This window comes from Herpailurus yagouaroundi, unplaced genomic scaffold (assembly GCF_014898765.1).
Source record: "Herpailurus yagouaroundi ecotype Mexico unplaced genomic scaffold, PumYag 140, whole genome shotgun sequence".
Classification (NCBI taxonomy): Eukaryota; Metazoa; Chordata; class Mammalia; order Carnivora; family Felidae; genus Herpailurus; species Herpailurus yagouaroundi.
In genome coordinates, this window is record NW_024412395.1 from 42,179,606 (window position 1) to 42,196,683 (window position 17,078).

The 17,078-nt window shown below is 39.5% G+C and overlaps 1 protein-coding gene across 12 annotated transcripts in view; it reads right to left on the reverse strand.

Moving 5' to 3' along the window:
• Positions 1-17,078, reverse strand: part of RBMS1 (RNA binding motif single stranded interacting protein 1) — a 224,940-nt gene that overhangs the window by 33,897 nt on the left and 173,965 nt on the right. For all 12 annotated transcript variants that reach the window (XM_040475166.1, XM_040475172.1, XM_040475167.1 and 9 more), the window contains 2 exons: positions 10,489-10,547; positions 5,541-5,632 (listed from right to left, as the gene is read on the reverse strand). In XM_040475166.1, the coding sequence (XP_040331100.1) occupies positions 5,541-5,632; positions 10,489-10,547 (151 nt within the window). The remainder of the gene's footprint in view (positions 1-5,540; positions 5,633-10,488; positions 10,548-17,078) is intronic.

A 17,078-nucleotide genomic window follows, 5' to 3' on the forward strand; every position in this document is an offset into this window, starting at 1 on the left:
GACTAAACACAAGTGAATATTTCCTATGATTTTAATACATTTGTTTTCAACAGCAACAACTCAATTAGTTTTTTCATTTGGGATGATCTTTAAAGCTAATGCTATTTATTTTTCTTTTCAAACGGTCAATTTATCCTGCAAACATTAGCTACAAAGTTGCAGTAATTAAAAAAAAAAAGAAAGAAAAGAGAAGAAACTCCAGGCTGGCAGGACTGGCCACAAAAATATCTAATCCCCAAAGTGTCCATGGATCCTAATTACCACACGTTCATAGTGAATGGAATATATAATACTTGCAGTGAGTGGGGAGTGGTTCTTGAATGAGGGTAATTTAGTTTCTTTAAAATCAGTGACAACCATAACTCTGTTTTATTGCATACAATGTTATGTCCCAAAAAACAATTATTCTGTAAATTATGGGTGGCCAAACATAAAGTGGGGCCAACAGGCCTCTTTATATCCATCCTTAGGCATGGAAAAGGTTCAATGGCTTCTCTAACAAGTAGAAAACTAGCTCCCACATTGGCCATGAGAGGGATAAATGGCCACTAATGTTCACTTGAGTAGAAAAGCAGGGCTCAGAGGTCCCGTGTGGTGTAAAGCACTCAGTCATCATCTGAAAGAAATTAACAACAACCTCCCTGTGCATGTGGAATGGTTCCTAACATGCAAGAAAGGGACTTGGCAGGAAGACCAGACATCTGTTTTCCCTTGTACTGAATAGGTTCACCAACCAGCCGAGAGCTGCTTACAGGCATGTGAATGCAAACTGCCTGAAGCATGGTGGACTCTGTGTGGAAGGGGGATTAAATTCCTGCTCCTTTGCCTATTTACTGGGGGAAAAAATGTGCTCGCTCACCACCAGGCAAAGAACATATGATGGCCTGCTGACTCCCAGCAGGCCTTAAGAGGTAGTGCTGAAAGGCCTGGAGAAGTCATTCTATTAACAGATATTACCAATGTTGATTTGGTTGTTAAGTCTTTTCAGCTTGGTATCTGAAATTTTCTCTTCTCTTTACTGATTCTGAGTCTTCTATTCTAAAAACAAACACATTTGAAACAAAGCCAAGTTTAACAGAAACGGGAATGGCCTTGAGCCTTTGGCAAAAGCTTTTGATAAGTTTCATCAGGGTAGTGTATAGACAGAGCTCAATAAATCTAATTTTTAAATATCCCATTCTTGTCACTATCTGCTCAAGCTAGGAAGAAAGTTTTTCTCTCACTTAGTTGGCTTCTCTAGTCATCAACAAAATAAACATTTAGTGTCTACCCTATGCCAGGTACCAAGAAAGGTACTGAAAGTTAAAACATGAATAAGAAACCATTTCTGCTGCTGAATGCTCTCCACTCTCAATTCTGCACTTCAGTTCTGAGTATCTGGGGAGTCCTTTTTCAACCCAGGTACCCAATGTGTCAAACAATGTTATATGCTTCCTCACCCTGAACCCCAACCCCCCACCCCCTGACTTCCCTGGAATGCACTTTAATTTTTTCTAATTACATAAGAAATCAAGACTTTAATATGTAACAACATGAATTTTCAAAACCTTATGTAGTATCCTGATTAATTCACTAGCAAAAAGTGGATGGCAATGGGTCCCTTATGACTCAACATGGGAGCCAGACCTTAACTTCTTTTAAAAATCTGTCTCCACAAAAGGTGCATGCCAGGTGCTCCTTTATCCAGACAGCATAAAGGCATGAAGTCAATTCCAGATCTTCAAATCCATGGTGCCATGCTACAGAACAATGGACCCTCTAGCATTTAAAATATCTTTTGTAACTTTAATGATATGATAAAAAATAAATCAGGTCCAGGAAACTCAATCTTTCCACAGAGACCTAAAGAAATTCAGAAATTCATGAAGTGCAGGATGTTGGCACACTGCCAGCATCTCTGAACCTACGTACTGTTCCTTCCCGACAGATGATGTAGAGCGGGATCACTCTTCCCAGCCAATTTACACTACCCAAGTCTCCTAAGGAGGCCTTTGAACAGTGCTCATTATCAATCCACAGGAAAGTGGCGTTCAGGTGCACTGTTGACATGTGCCAATCTAGACCCAGTCCAGTTTTGACTAAATGCAGCGTAAAGAGTCCTTCAAAACAGTGGTTATTTCATAGACCACGCTGCTTAATATCACTGGCACTGAAAAGATGCCTAGGTAAGTGCTCTTAGGGTTGCTTTAAAGAAGGCCTTTGCATTTGTAACAGGTTGTTCAATAGCCCTCTTTCTAACTTGGTTTCAGCAGAAGCCACAAAACAACGGTTGGCACTCTGACATTCCAGAGTGAGAAACCAGACCACCTAAAGAGAGCTGCTGAGAACTGGTTTGGGGTGCTTAGCTGACCACCCACCTCCGTCTGGCTACGAGAGATTGGAGAGGCTGAGGATGAACATGTATGTGGAGAGAAATGCTGATGTGTTCTGAGTCTCACCATGTGGGCTGCTTCCCTATCACTGCGAGTCAAGCAAGAGGGGCTTGAACAGACCACTCAGGAGGCTTGATCTGTGTGCCGTGGAGCTTGGTGGATACAATGGATCAATGTCCGACTTAAACCTGAGGAATCTAAAAGGCAAAAGGCTGGTTGAAGGGGCATATAAGTGTGGTTAGTAAGTTACCTACTCTCCCACAGACAGTTGCCAAACGCAGATCAGATGAGGGCCACGCAGGGTAGAACTGGCCCAGTGTTGTGTTAAATCCTTTCAAGAAGGCAGCCTTGAAGGTCAAGGAGGTCTCAGCAGAAAGGGGTTGAAGTTAGACTCTTAGATTATCAGGAGCTGAGGCATATATTTACCAGTTTCGAGGAACCACGGGAGAAAGATCAATTAGGGGTGGTGGTGGTGGTGGTGGTGGTGTAAGAGATCTCTGAAAACCTCCCAAAGCATTCCACGAAGGAAAACATTAGCCCTCTGTCTGGCCAGAGAAATTAATACCAGATTATACCACTGTCAGGTCAAGAAACTTTCCCATCCTGTACCACTGTTCCAAGGTGGTGGGGCGGGGGCATAGGGGGCAAGTTAGTTAGCTGATGGAAGCACAGGAAAAACAAGCTTGGGAAATAGGAGAGAAACTAATCATGCTCCTATCCTGTTGTAGGCTTACAAATTAGGGCAGACCTGAGCTGGAAAAAGGGAGAAGCTTCAATGGGATACTCAAAGTTTCATTAAAAAAAAAAAAAAAGTCCAAACAAGCCAACAAAACCCACCAGGACTGGACATTTAAATTACAGGCATCACACATACAACATCAGTAATGTGTTCTTAAAAATCAGATGTTCAGCATCAAAATGTTAATTAGGATCCCATTCCACATTATTTCAAATAAAAAATCATAATGTATTACACATGAATCACCACCCTCAATTTCCTAAAATGTCATTACTTATTTTCCTATTTTTCTTCAATTTCCTAAAATGTGACTTAAATACATTTGTTACATATGTATGTATATACCCACGTAATAGATGGTTGTATTGGGATATAAACCTTTAAAACATTGCTTCCTGATCACCAAGTAATCAATACAGTTGTTAGCAGACAATTGCAGTTTAAGCTGTGATTTCTTTTAGCACCAGTGACAGCCGAGACACCTATCTCTTTTGCCCACTCTCAGCAGTTTTCAAAACCTCTCCATGTGATTCTGACATTTTACAAACTGTATTTAGAACGTAACTTGAGACTCCCTATACAACATCTTATTTAAAATATCGTATTGTTTGGTGTAAGTACATTTAGAAATGGCTGAAAATGTGTCGAAAGATAATTCTATTCCGTGACGTTTGGATATAAAAAAAATCAAGAGGCATTCTACCGAAAAAAAATTTATCAGAAAGACCTGGAATGAAAGCAGCAATGGAAGGGACGTTTTAAGATAATGAGAGTGGCAGGAAAAGTCATGGGACCTGCCCTGGACATTATCCATGAGAGGATGAAGCAGGAACTTTATAGAACAGAGGAAATGGACAGAGTAGAGGGACAAATAGAGTTGTTTTTTTGACTGTGTCTTGAAAGTCCTGCTTAGAAAATGTACGGTTATCCATTGTTTACAGAGGCAGACTAAACATTCTGTAAATCATTATACAACACAGGTACTGCACAATCATAATGAAATATATTTAAAATCCTCATAATCATGATCTTTCAATAATGCCACAGGGAATTAATTACTCTATAGTATAGACCATCTGAAAATCATGATACTTAATATTTATAGATTTGTTTTATTTTTTTTTTAATGTTTTTTTGTTTTTGAGAGGGGGGAAGCACAAGCTGGGGAGGGATAGAGAGAGGGAGACACAGAACCTGAAGCAGGCTCCAGGCTCTGAGCTGTCAGCACAGAGCCCGAAGCAGGGCTCGAACTCACGGATCACGAGTTCCTGACCTGAGCCTAAGTCGGATACTTAATCAATCCAGCTACCCAGGTGCCCCTCAGTTTATTTTAACTTCTTACTCTGGAGTTTGAGAAAATCTGAAATATGTCCAACTTATGTCCAAATATTGGGGCGCTTGCGTGGCTCAGTCAGTTAAGTGTCCGACTCTTCATTTTGCGGTTCGTGAGTTTGAGCCCTGTGTCAGGCTCTGTGCTGACAGTGTGGAGCTTGCTTGGGATTCTCTCTCTCCCTCTCTCTCAAAATAAAGAAATAAACAAACATAAAAAAATATATCCAACTCCATTCAAAGCTTTAAAAATATTAAAAGTCAAGGACTACTTTAGAAAGGTGATTCCTTTCAGTAATTCCTGACATCTTTCATGATGTTGAATCTTTGAGTCAAGGTAAATGTCTATCTTGGTAGGGGCACCTGTGTCCTTCAGGAGCCTCAAGGTCTTAGCAGGTAACTTATCTCTTTCCTAGAACCCTTTAACTTCTATAAATCTTTCCTTCTGGAAATGGGAATGTCCCTGAGGGAATGATCACATGCTACTAGCCAGAAGTAGCAGAGGACAGCACAAAATTACTTTCCTTTGTACTTCAAGAAGCCAGAGAATATAAAATTATCGATCTTTTGAAAAGGATATACGAAATATCAAATTGGTGAGTTTCAGGCTTGAAAATATTTCCCACAGCAATTCAAGGACCACAAATGGGAAAAAAAAAAAATGCATATAATTATATGAATTTCTGAATAAGTGCCCCCTACAGGTACAAAGTATGACATAACCTGACTTTACATTTGGGCAATAAAAAGACTGGGGCATAAACCTCACTTTAACAATATTCTTCATCTAGAATGCTAAAAGTTCATCAGAAACAACCCTTGAGTAAAGCCACTGTAGAACTACTAAAGAAGAGATTTCTAACCTATAAATAACCAGTGTCTAAAAATGTCGGACTTGTGTACAGATTCGAAATAGCGTTTGTGGCTTCCACCTCACTTAAAGTACTACTGAGGATGTGGGGGCACAGGACAGGTGTTCAGAAGTGACCCAGGCTGTCTGGGACGGAGGGAGGATGTTCGCAGTGACCGGCAAAGCACCAATGCCAGGCTTCGGAACCAAAGCCAGGGACCAGAGCAGCGACGACTGGCTCTCGACTCACCTTTGCCATTTGAGCTTGAACCCCACTAGCCTTCAGGGCAGACACAGCTTTTTGAGCTGCTGCAGGACTGTCGAAGTCGACAAAACCATAACCTGAAATGCAAAACACACTTCGTTATTAAGCCATTCTTTTGTAATAATGTAAAGAGCAAAAAAAAAAATGACTCTAGTTGGTTTCCAATGTGGGCAGCAGAAACGAAACCCTGACGTCCTGACAGATGTCTAGCACTGACAGCTGCAAATGCAGCGTCCTTCTCAGGCTGTCTTTCCCTGTCGTCTCTCATGAGCTAGACCAATGTCCCTTCAAAGTAAAAAAGAAAACAAAACAGTTTCCCCTTTTCTCAGGTGTCCTATACTTACTGGAAAAAAAAAAAGACATCTAAGTTAACCAACCAAAGTTAAGAAAAGAAAGGGGAGGGAATCAACTTCAGAGAAATAGCATTTCTAACGATTTGGCGAGGATAGAACAATCCTTTGGAACTTAAGACATGACAGGAACAAAAATGTTTATTCCATAGACTAAACTATATTTTTCAAAGAAATTAAGAATACCCATTAAATACCCCAAATATAAAATAATCTAAATTTTAGTACTTGATTAAAAATATGATCACTTGTTTACTTAAAATACACCTCATGATCCCCCTTCACTTAAAGAAGGGGGTAAAAAATGCCTCCAGATACCCTAAAGAGCTGTTTCAGCAGTTCATGCTCTAAAACCTAAAACTAAACCTCCCCAAAGAGGCTCTGATTTAAAGCTTATTTACCCATAGCTTTAGAAACATTTTTAACAAGCTGGTCAGCTACTCCTTGGCCACAATGTATCAAAAGCAGAAAAAGGGAGGGGGGGTGTCAGGCTAAGGGTAGGGCTGCTACAAAAGAAGCATATGGATGGTACTTACCAATGAAAACTGGCAACAAGCGATAAAAGAGGAAAACTATACAAAGAACAGGACTTACTCAGTGTAGAGCAATAGCTCCACGCGTTTCGCACAATCCAGTGAATATCACTGTACTAAAATAGGCAATCTCTGATTTTTCCCTGTGATCATTCTTAAGTTATTGGCAAAAAGCTAAATTGTATTTAACACACTGTTTAAAAGATCAGGGAAACCAGGCAAAAATACCAACAGAGATTTTATTGGAACTCAAACCTATTACAAAATAAATTTTCAATGAGTAAGAGTATTTTGAAAAACAAAAACACTGTTAGGACGCTGCACAGAAGAAGGGCCAGTCCTATCACTGACGTGTAGATATCGTAAAGATAGTTTAGACCGTGAAGTCCTAGTGTCAAAACAGACCAACATACAGATCAACAAGGCCAAATGCAAAGCTTGGAAAAGGTTCAAAGGTCAGTGTGCACTCTTAGTACCAAAAATACGGTCTGGTAACAAAACAAGTTGTAATGAAACAGAGTAAGCCATCAATTATAGAAATAGATGTTTCAGTAGAGATTAGATTAGTTAAAGCTGAAGTAAGAAGCAGCTTCCTTCTATTACTTGGAATTGGACTGAAATAAAGCCTAGTTTGATTTAGACAGTGGAGAAATAGCCAGGTTGGAAAGAAAAAGAAGAGTTAGCTCAGGTAAAAGCAGAGAATGCTACTCAACTACCACATCAGAAATTAGGTTAAACATATTCTGAGTGTTACGTAGAAACCTGTAGTTAACGGTAATACGCATCCCTCCGTGGGCACACACAGGCACACACTCTCTCGCTCTTGTACGTATTTTATTACCAAATACAACTTGAGCAGGCCATAAATGAATACCCAACTACAATGAAATGATGTAACTCCTACTCATGGATATTTAAGCGTGTCCTCCGCACAATTCTGCTGTTGCCAATAAATCACAAGAGACAGAGGATCTCAATTTTGATGTAACTGTGGTTGAATTTATTACCAGTCAAGTACTATTAGTATCATTTTATCTGTTATTTTCTTATTAGGAAAAAATCCATAATGGTTGCATGCTAGTTGTTTACATCCTTTTCTAACCACATAGCTGTTTCATAAATATTTGCTTTAAAACAAACGTTAACGGATAGGCATGCAACCACGTGCCCTTTTCCATTTTCTCTATTGTATCACTTTCTAGTAAAATATGAGAGTATGCAAATTTGAACTACAGGTTCTATGGGTTTCATTATAAATATATGTATAAAGATGTTTCTGAAGGTGGGATTCACTAAGTAACACAACACCCTCACACTGGGTCCCCAGGAGGGGTCTCAGCTCTCAGGACCAGGCATGTCCTGCTTCCTGGATTTTCCTCCACACTGTAGTGACTGATCCATGAGAACAGCTATGTTTTCTGTTTTTGCTTTGGCTATTAGGAAACATAGGCAGGCCATTTCTGTAGGAACCTGAGGTTTCCTGCTCTTACCCTTAGTTTCTCACTGGTCACCCATTTTTATTTTGCGTGCATGTGTTCTAGTCCTGTATGTATAAATTCTGTAAGCATTAATAATTAATCAGTGTCATCCTCAATACTTTGTAAGTTGTTTCTTTTTCTTTTTTCTTTTGGTCCTGAATTGCCATATATACCAGTGTTGGCAAGTTTTTAAATACCTTTAGTTGGCTAAAAATGGACAAAAATTGAAACGCAGGAGAGCAACTGATTCGTGAATTTTCACATTTAATAACTAAGGTACATGTTATTCAGAGCAATGTTTCTCCCTTCAGTGTAATTTTCTTTCTTGGATTCTGTCTATAAAATCTGCTTTGTGACCAAAAAAAATGTTCTGTGACCTCTAAGGTCTCTTAATTTCTAGGTGTAAAATTCTTTGATACAGTCAACCTCAAAAAATTAGTATATAACACAGGAACTTTCCATTTATGTGAATATAATCTCTTAGCATTACCTATTTATCCATCTATCCATCCATTCACCTACCTACCTTCTCAAGTTATCAGTGGCTAACATGTTATTTGTCTTTACCATGAGGTATGTTGTGTTATTTCTTCTCATCTGTCTTAAAATTACTTTTTTTTTCAGGAGCTCTCTCATTCTCACTTCCAGGATTTTATAAACCCATTTTGCTTCCTTGGTCCCCTCACTCCCTATCCACCCCTCACATATGCTGACATCTATCTATTCCTGAGAGTCTGTGTGAAACAAAGAGCCCTAAAAGATTCCTGTCATTGCCCTCACACAAAGCAGTACCTCCTTCGATTCACTTCAAGAGAAGGTCTCTAAGAGATGTGGCGTATAGAAAATGAGTTCCGAATTATTCCTTCTCTTATTCTAAAAGCACCACAACTCTCTCCACTTACCTTTGAACACTTTCCAACTGTTAAGGCTTTGTATTATGAAAATAGTTTACATTTAGCAGGAGTATTTTTTATTTATACCTTTTCTATACCATGTTGAGCATTTTATGGATTTTGGTTTCTAGGGAATAAGTTCTCATTGGAGAAGAGTGCATAATACGTAGGAATTTTCAGTGCAGGGGCGTAGTGAGGAATTCACCCTTACTTAACTGGGGCAGCTTTGCTAATTTTAAACACACTGATCTGCCATGGAAGATTCTTTTGGGGGGGGTGGGGATGGGAGGAAAGATAGGGTAAAGCCATAAAAGCACTGGTCTACTGCGATTTCTCTCTCAGTTTGAAACAAATGTTGGAGATCAGCTTCCTGTTTTATGCCTGCAAAAACCCATTTTGCTTTATACAACTAAAAGATTTTTTTTTCTGTGTCCTGCTTTCCCAAATCATTTACAAATATGTGAAGTGACGCTAACCTTGGCAACTAAATGTAAACAGTTCAGTCTACAATTTGACTCCCTCTAGTTTAATTCATTTAAAATATTTATTGAGTACCTCTCTACATAAAGCAATGCTTTATTCCCTGTCCCCAGGCAAAACTGTCTTAATGTGCTATGTTGCTTCAACAGGAGCTTAGATATTGGCCACAATGGCTTCTTTAAATTTAGGAGCTTTGAAGAAGAGTCAAATACAATGAACCACTTCACGTCTAGATTAAAGGAAATGGCTGGCTTCTAAGGCGAGGCCTTACCATAGGGTTCATTTACATTCTTTGCTTTTCTCAGACGGTGCTAAACCACAGCCATCACCACTACTTGAAAAACTAGGGTCTAATTAATGAGGAGATTTGCCTTCTCTGCCTATTCCTGTCAACCTTATTTCAATTCATGGGGTCAGTAGTTCGACTCAAAGTCAGCTGACTCCATTCTTCCCCTTTCCTAGAAATCACATGCCCATTGTTAAGATGCTGGATCATTAAAAGTCAGAACCGGGGAGCATCAGCACTGCCTACTGTAGACGCCTCCTCTTCCAGCTCATGGAGCTGGATGAGCTCATCCTAATTACATGGAAAACTGAAGGTCAGTGCATCAAATTAATGCAGCAGCATATTTCAAAGGGGGATATGACCTCCCCTCCCTATTACAATTTGGTCAGTGAAAATGGTTCTCTCCTCCCCGCTGCCAATATTGTCAACAGGCATTCAGCACAGAACAATTGGGAGTATTGAAACATGTAATTAAGTACTGCTTAAAACTACTCTATTCTAATTAATAGAGCCAATTTGCACAATATGTAATCTTTTCAGTTCTTTAGTGCAGTCCAATGGTCTTCAGTAAGCAGCTCTAATCTCCTTGGGCTCAGGAAAGAAAAGCTATTTTCTAACTTTACTTCCCTTTTAAAAGTAGCGGCTAAATGCCAACCAGCATCCTGCACATTAGCTCCACTGGTGTCCGATCTGCGATTCTGGCAAACTGCTAACTGCTTAGGGTTTCCAGCCAAAGCTCGACCAGGGACAAATGTAAAGGCATATGCTGACATTGTGCAAGACGGGAACTGGGTGACACATAAGACTTGCTTTTTAATAGAATGGAGGTAGTTTTGAAACCAAAGATCAGGTTTAAAATTCCATCATTTTCCTAAAGCTAGGATTTAGTAGATTATCATCCAAGGGAAGGTACCTTTGCATTTGTTCGTTGTCTTATCCAAAATTGCCTTCGTGGAGACTATTTTCCCATATCTAAAAGATAAACAGGAAAAAAAAAAAAGGAGAAGTTAAAATCAAGGAACACTTGTTAACATCTAAGTCCAGAGAACACACATACTTTTCAAACATCTGCAAACTTTAAGATACAAAATGTTCTATACTTAGAGGACAGAAAATGAGACTTCTAAACTCTAAACTAAAAAGGGGAATGACTAGGTCTGCTATTTGAATCTTTGGATTACAGTTGGATGTTGAACTTTGAGGAATCAGAGGTTCAGAGGTACTTACCTGACAACCTTGGGACCAAAAAAAAAAAAAAAAAAAAAAAGAAAAGAAAAGAAAAAGGAACATGAGCTCTGTAAAAAGTTTCTTCTAGTAACACTATGTGAATACAAAGCCAAATGTAAGGCTACAAAATTACTGAAGTACTATGATCCCCAAAGACTTTATGAACTGACATGAGGGGAAAGCTGCCTGCATTATATCTATTCATTTTGGTTTTGCAGACAGCACTGCATGGCTCCACATCGTCACGTGCACGCACGTCCTTGTTTAACATGCCTGATGGTGTATTTAGTGCAGGTCTTTTTTTACCTAAGACTTTGATAGCTATTTACATCTATATAAACAAATCTATAAAAATATATAACTAACACATTCATTAATATCTGTTTTAACTGAGCAGTAACAGCTATACAGTATACACGCTAATGTGTGTGTACATGCATGTGTGTGTAAGAAATGAACACTAATGAGGGTGTGTATAAATGTGTTCAAATTCCTTAATGTACAGTAGACACTGGGGGAAGAAGGGAAAAAGTCCAGAATACACTGTTACTGACGATGAAAGGGCAGCATGGCTTAAATATATGTACTGATCCTATAGCCTTTATAGTGACTAGACCATAATGTAAGGTGCTGCCATCTATGTCTGTCTTCAAAACCCTAAGGGGAAAAAAAAAAAAAAACAACAAAACACGCTTTGAAAAATAATTCTTAAAAATGATTAGGACTCAGATATGCACATAACTTACTTCACGATCTGAAACCTGTGTCCTCATTTATACATGGTCAATTTTCAGATTTTACTTTCCTATGTTTTACTTTTAAAATTTCACGTTTTCTCATGATCTTGAGGACTAAAAAGTCTTAAAAGCTTAGGAAATGAAGCATCTGTGCAGCACTTTAAACCATTCTGAATACTGTAGGTTTCTAGTTTATGCATTGAACAAGCTGAAATGTTTTTATCAAGAAGAAACAAATGGCTTGAGCCACCTCTTTCCCTCAGTTAATTTTTACTCTGTGTAATCATGTAATCAAATGATTACTAACTAGGCATGAAAGTAAAGATAATTTAAGGTTCAAAAGACAATTACATCCAAGAGGCATAATGCTGCACAAACACCTTCAATTCCCTGTAGAGACTCTTGAGTATTTATAACAACATTAACACAGGTCACTATGCTTACCAGGAAAAAAAAAAAAAGTAATAATTAAAAAGAATCTGCTAATCAGAAAAAATAGGTGATTTTAGCAACCATTTCTCTACGTAGGTTATTTACATGCTTGATATTTACCAGTGCTCTCTCCTTTGCTCAAGTTTCGGATGAAAAGATTTTTAGACTGCATTCCTGTCTCATACCATTCCAAAAGTACGGAAGAAGAAAGTTAGTACAGCTCCAATTTGGGATAAGGAGATTGAGAGTCACGGAGATTAAGAGACTTTGCTTGAGGTCACAGAGTTCAGGGTCTTTTGTAAACCACACAGAAGAAAGGAAATTTAGGGAAGGTCAGGGCTGGCCTTCTACCCTTCTGGTCCTGCCCTCCACACTAATGATGGGAAGGAAAGAGAGGAGTGGGAAGTAGGAAAAAAGAAAAGGCTCCCGGAACTCAATCCATGTCACACTCTCTTTGGGTTTCTGTTCTCTCTGGTCTCTTTGCTCCTTTGAGGTCACTCCTCACTTCCACATCTATGAAACCCACACCTCTTCTGCTCTGAATTGACTCCCCAGATCTTGTTCTGCTCTCTGGGCACTCTTTCCATTCTTCTTTGCCCATTCAGCCTCTTCTTCTCCCTCCTTAACCAAGTACTCTCATCTCAACCCTTCCTTTGCCTAGGAAATCCATCCAGTGCTATGGGGTTGTTTAACGCATCTTCTCTGATGGTGCCTGTCTCCCTTTGGAGTTGTTTGTTTTTGTTGTTTTATCCCCACCCCCACCCCCGACTTTAGTTTTTGTCTCCTCCGCTTTCAACTTAAATATCTTAGTATGTTATTAATTAAGATACTTTAATATCTCATTCAATGTCACCTAATGCCCGATATTTTCTAAATCCCATCCCCAAAGAACCACAAACACATCTTCCCTGTTTTTCATTCAATAGCACTATCTCACTCCCAATCTCCCCTCAAGCTCGAGATCTTACAGACACCATCAACTCAGGCATTCCCGAGTCCAGGCAGTCAGTAACTCTTCTGACTTGTCTCTGATGTGTTTCTAATATTCATCCTTTCCCTTCACTGTGTCTAGACCCAAGCAAAAAACACATAATAGCTCTTGCCTTGCCTCCAGCATCTGGTGCTTCCAACCCTGTCTGCTTTTATTTACCTTAAACATCACTTTAAACATGTCTCTCCCATCCATCCCACCATTATCCCATTCTACCCATGCTTCAACTTGAAGAACCTGTTCAAACATTTTCTCTTCCATGAACCCATCCCTAATCTCCTCATCCAAATCCGTTGTGATTTTGTAAGAAACCAGAAAAGGGATTACATGTACTCAATTCCTACTTATGTTCGAGGCACTGTGCCAGGGACTTTGTATGCATGATCTTATTTAATTAACTTTGCAACAATCTTAGGAGGTAGGTGCTATTATTCCCATTTTTGCAAATGGGAAAACGAAAGCTCCTGTAAATTTTAAGCCTAAGATCTCACCTAAAACCCCAAAGCTTAAATGAATTGTGTTTCATTTTTCACGGCAACTTACTCATGAAATAATTTTGAGAAACAAGTTTCCTTTATACACTGAGGGTATGAAAGGAGAGGAACCAAGCAGAAGCCCTCTTTGTATTTTATTTTACCTGCAAAGACTTCTTCTTATCAAGTGGGAGTAGACTTACTTTTCAAGCCAAAGCAGAGCTTCTGTTTGTGTTAAACACAAGAAATAAACATGTGGTTCCTGGCTGAAAGAGGGATGGGAGGGGGGGTGTGGGAGAAGAGATATTTCTAAAATGTATCAGTTTTGCTTTCTACTGCGGTTTTTACCATGATTTGTGGGTTAAGCCTGAAAGACTGTGACTCTCAGGCAGAAAACAGTTTCCACTCAGTCTGTGCTGCTAGTATTCCATATCGTCTCCCGGCATTGCAGTGGATCAGTGGACTGCCCGTATGGAGTTACCTGAGGGGTGCAGCAGGGTTTACCTCTCATAAGCTATCTTCTTTTGGGGGCTATCCACTCACCTACACTTCCCACAGTGTCAGAGGTACCTCATTAAAATCACCAGGCTGGAACATGTCACACTTGCCATCACTCAGGCCCTGGCTAGGGTAGCTTCTCAGCGGGTGATGAAGTCAGCATGTTGTGGGGAGGGAGTACGGGACAAGTAGTTCTGATGACAGGTGAAAGGATCTAGAACATGGGGATGAACCGTCTATCAAATGGCACCTCAAGAAACAGGAAAAAGTACAGCAGGGCTTTAGAGCAGTCACCATTTCCCACTACTGGTTCTATCTGCAGTAAGACTTACTAACGTGGGGCCAGGGATGAGGGTGTTATAGATGATTAACATTTCGTCTCATTCTGTTGTTGATCATCAGGGCCCAGGTGTAAAAATTCATAAAGCAACTATTCACCTACCCTTGTTCCAACATGCATTTTGTTTAAAAAAATCATGAATTGGGGCGCCTGGGTGGCTCAGTTGTTTGTGTGCGACTGGTGATTTTGGCTCAGGTCATGATCTCACGGTTTGTGAGTTTGAGCCCCACTTTAGCCTCTGCGCTGACGGCACGGAGCCTGCTTGGGATTCTTTCTTTCCCTCTTTCTGCCCCTTCGCCACTTCCCACTGCAAGTCTGCATGCACTTGCTCCCTCTCAGTAAATAAACTTAAAAAAAAAAAAAAAAAAACTCATTAATTAACAGGGACATGTTGGGAAAAACAGGCCTCTTGACTGGCAGAATTCATATTCTGACAACACCAAGGAGAAGAGAGCAAAGCATAGACTTTTATGGGAAAAATGTGAATATGAAGATTCTTTGGGTTTTTACCCGATTCGAAGTAACAAGGCTCAGACCACAGCTCTGGTACCCAAAATATAATATTCTTTGCTAAGAGTAGATAATCCACTCCAGAGGAAGCAAAAGGATAAAGAGTAATTAAGAGATGTGACTACAGAATCATTAGAATTTCAAAGGGAGAGGATAACAAGTAAAGACTCACATTTAAACCTATTGGCCCAAGTGAACTTGGCTGATAAAACCTTCTGCTGATAATCTACCAACATTTCTTGTGCTTCTATCACAGCTTTAGACATTTCTCCCCCATTTCCTTTTAAATTTCTTTCATCTCAGTAAGTTTCAGTCTGTACTTAGTAAATAAAACTTCATTTTCTCCTCTGCCCCCATCAGTCACTCCTAAGCTCTAACTTTTTATTAATTTACCTTAATTACAACAGAAATGCATACTTGTAATTAGAAGACACAGAAAAGTAGGTTGCAATGTTAGTATCACCAGAAGTCCTGGGTAGGAATGTTAAAGCTCATTAGTGCCTATCTTTAGACTTTGTCCAACGTGCGGGCACATATGGAACACACACGTGTGCAACCTGTGTACACACACACACACACACACACGTGTGTGCACAAACTCCTGTACTAGGGAACTCATGGCTTTTATCACATTCCAAGTTACAAGCCCAGGCTCTGGAAAGTGGAGTCCAACCCACCCACCACCAACAGATGGCGACAGTGGTTGATAAGTTATTTTAACATTGGTCATTCCAGTTGTAAATTTATTTAAGATACCACAGGGTTATGTGCAGTGTCTGTTTTGAAATATTTTAGGATCATTATTAAACCTGAAAAAGCAATGAGTATGTGGAAAACAGGAAGAAAAAGTATACACTTATAATGTGAACAAAAAATATATTTTAAGTTTGATGAAGGTGGGATATTGCTCATGTATAGAAGATGATTGGTTTTTGTTTATTTTTTAAATTTTTAAAAGTTTTAAGATAGAGACAGAAAGAGAGAGCATGCGAGTGAGCAGGGAGAGGGGCAAAGGGAGAGAGAGGATACCAAGGAGGCTCCGCACTACCAGTGCAGAGCCTGACGTGGGGCTCGATCTCTTGATCTCAGGATCATAACTTGAGCTGAAATCAAGAGTTGGATTTGACCCAACTGAGCCACCCAGGCTCCCCATGGTTTTCGTTTGTTTTAATAGCTGAACTGCCAGTGAAGGACAGATTGAGTATGCATCCTGTGAGATTCTGTGCCTGTGCAAAGGACAATAATCAGCAAGGAGGGACAGGGAACTGAAATGACGTATGAGTATACGACTATCAGTTCAACATCAATACTGGACAATATGATCTAATGAGTTAATTCAGGAGACTAATAAAAGCAACAGCTTACATTTATCCAGCTTTTATTTTATGCCAGGCACTACTCTAAGTGTTTTAAGTCATTTTAATCTTAACAACCACCTTTGGAGTAGGTGAGGGCTTCTTCTCACTTTGTAGATGTGAAACTAGAGAGCAGAGCACGGGGCCTAGTAAAGGTAGCACAGCCAGGAAGTGGCAAAGATGGAAGACAGGAAGTTTGCTCCAGACAGCCATGCTGACAGATGCAGAAACTGGTTACCAACCATGGGCTGTTCCATAGGTTCAAAGCAATTCCCGTCTTGAGTCTGCATGGCTCTAAATGAGTGAGAGGATGAGGGCAGACTCTACCTGCAAAGGTTTCCAGGACAGATGCTGATAACATTCAGAAGGGAGTTACTGCACTTTCTGAGATAAAATAGACAACACTGTTCTGCTTGGAATAAAATGCCCAATAGAGCATATGTATTAGTGGAAAGGAGGCATGACTGGCTTTAAAGCTTAAAAGGCATAATTCATGTATTTACTGGGTAATAATGGATTTGGGACTATAAGCCATAACTCTTGTCATTTTGGACTTTTGGGGGAGAAGAAAAACAATGCACACACAAACACACCCACACAGAGATCAATCATACTGTATATGCTGTTTTCTACCTTGCTCTTTCGCTGCTTTACTTTTCCAGTGGACTCCCAGGAAAAGAGAACTTCCTAAAATTTGTTTTAGCTCTTCTAACAATGGGTTGAAAAGAGGAAGGAAAAAAAGTATTAGATAACACTCATTTTGCTAATAGAAAAGTTTGTTGGAGAATGAAATAAAAAAGTAGGAGTTTTCCAGTGAGGATTCAGAATAACATGGATAACAAAGCCATGGATATATGTTATATATATATATATGTATGTATGTATATGATGTAACATGCATAACATATATATATATATATATATATATATATATATATAT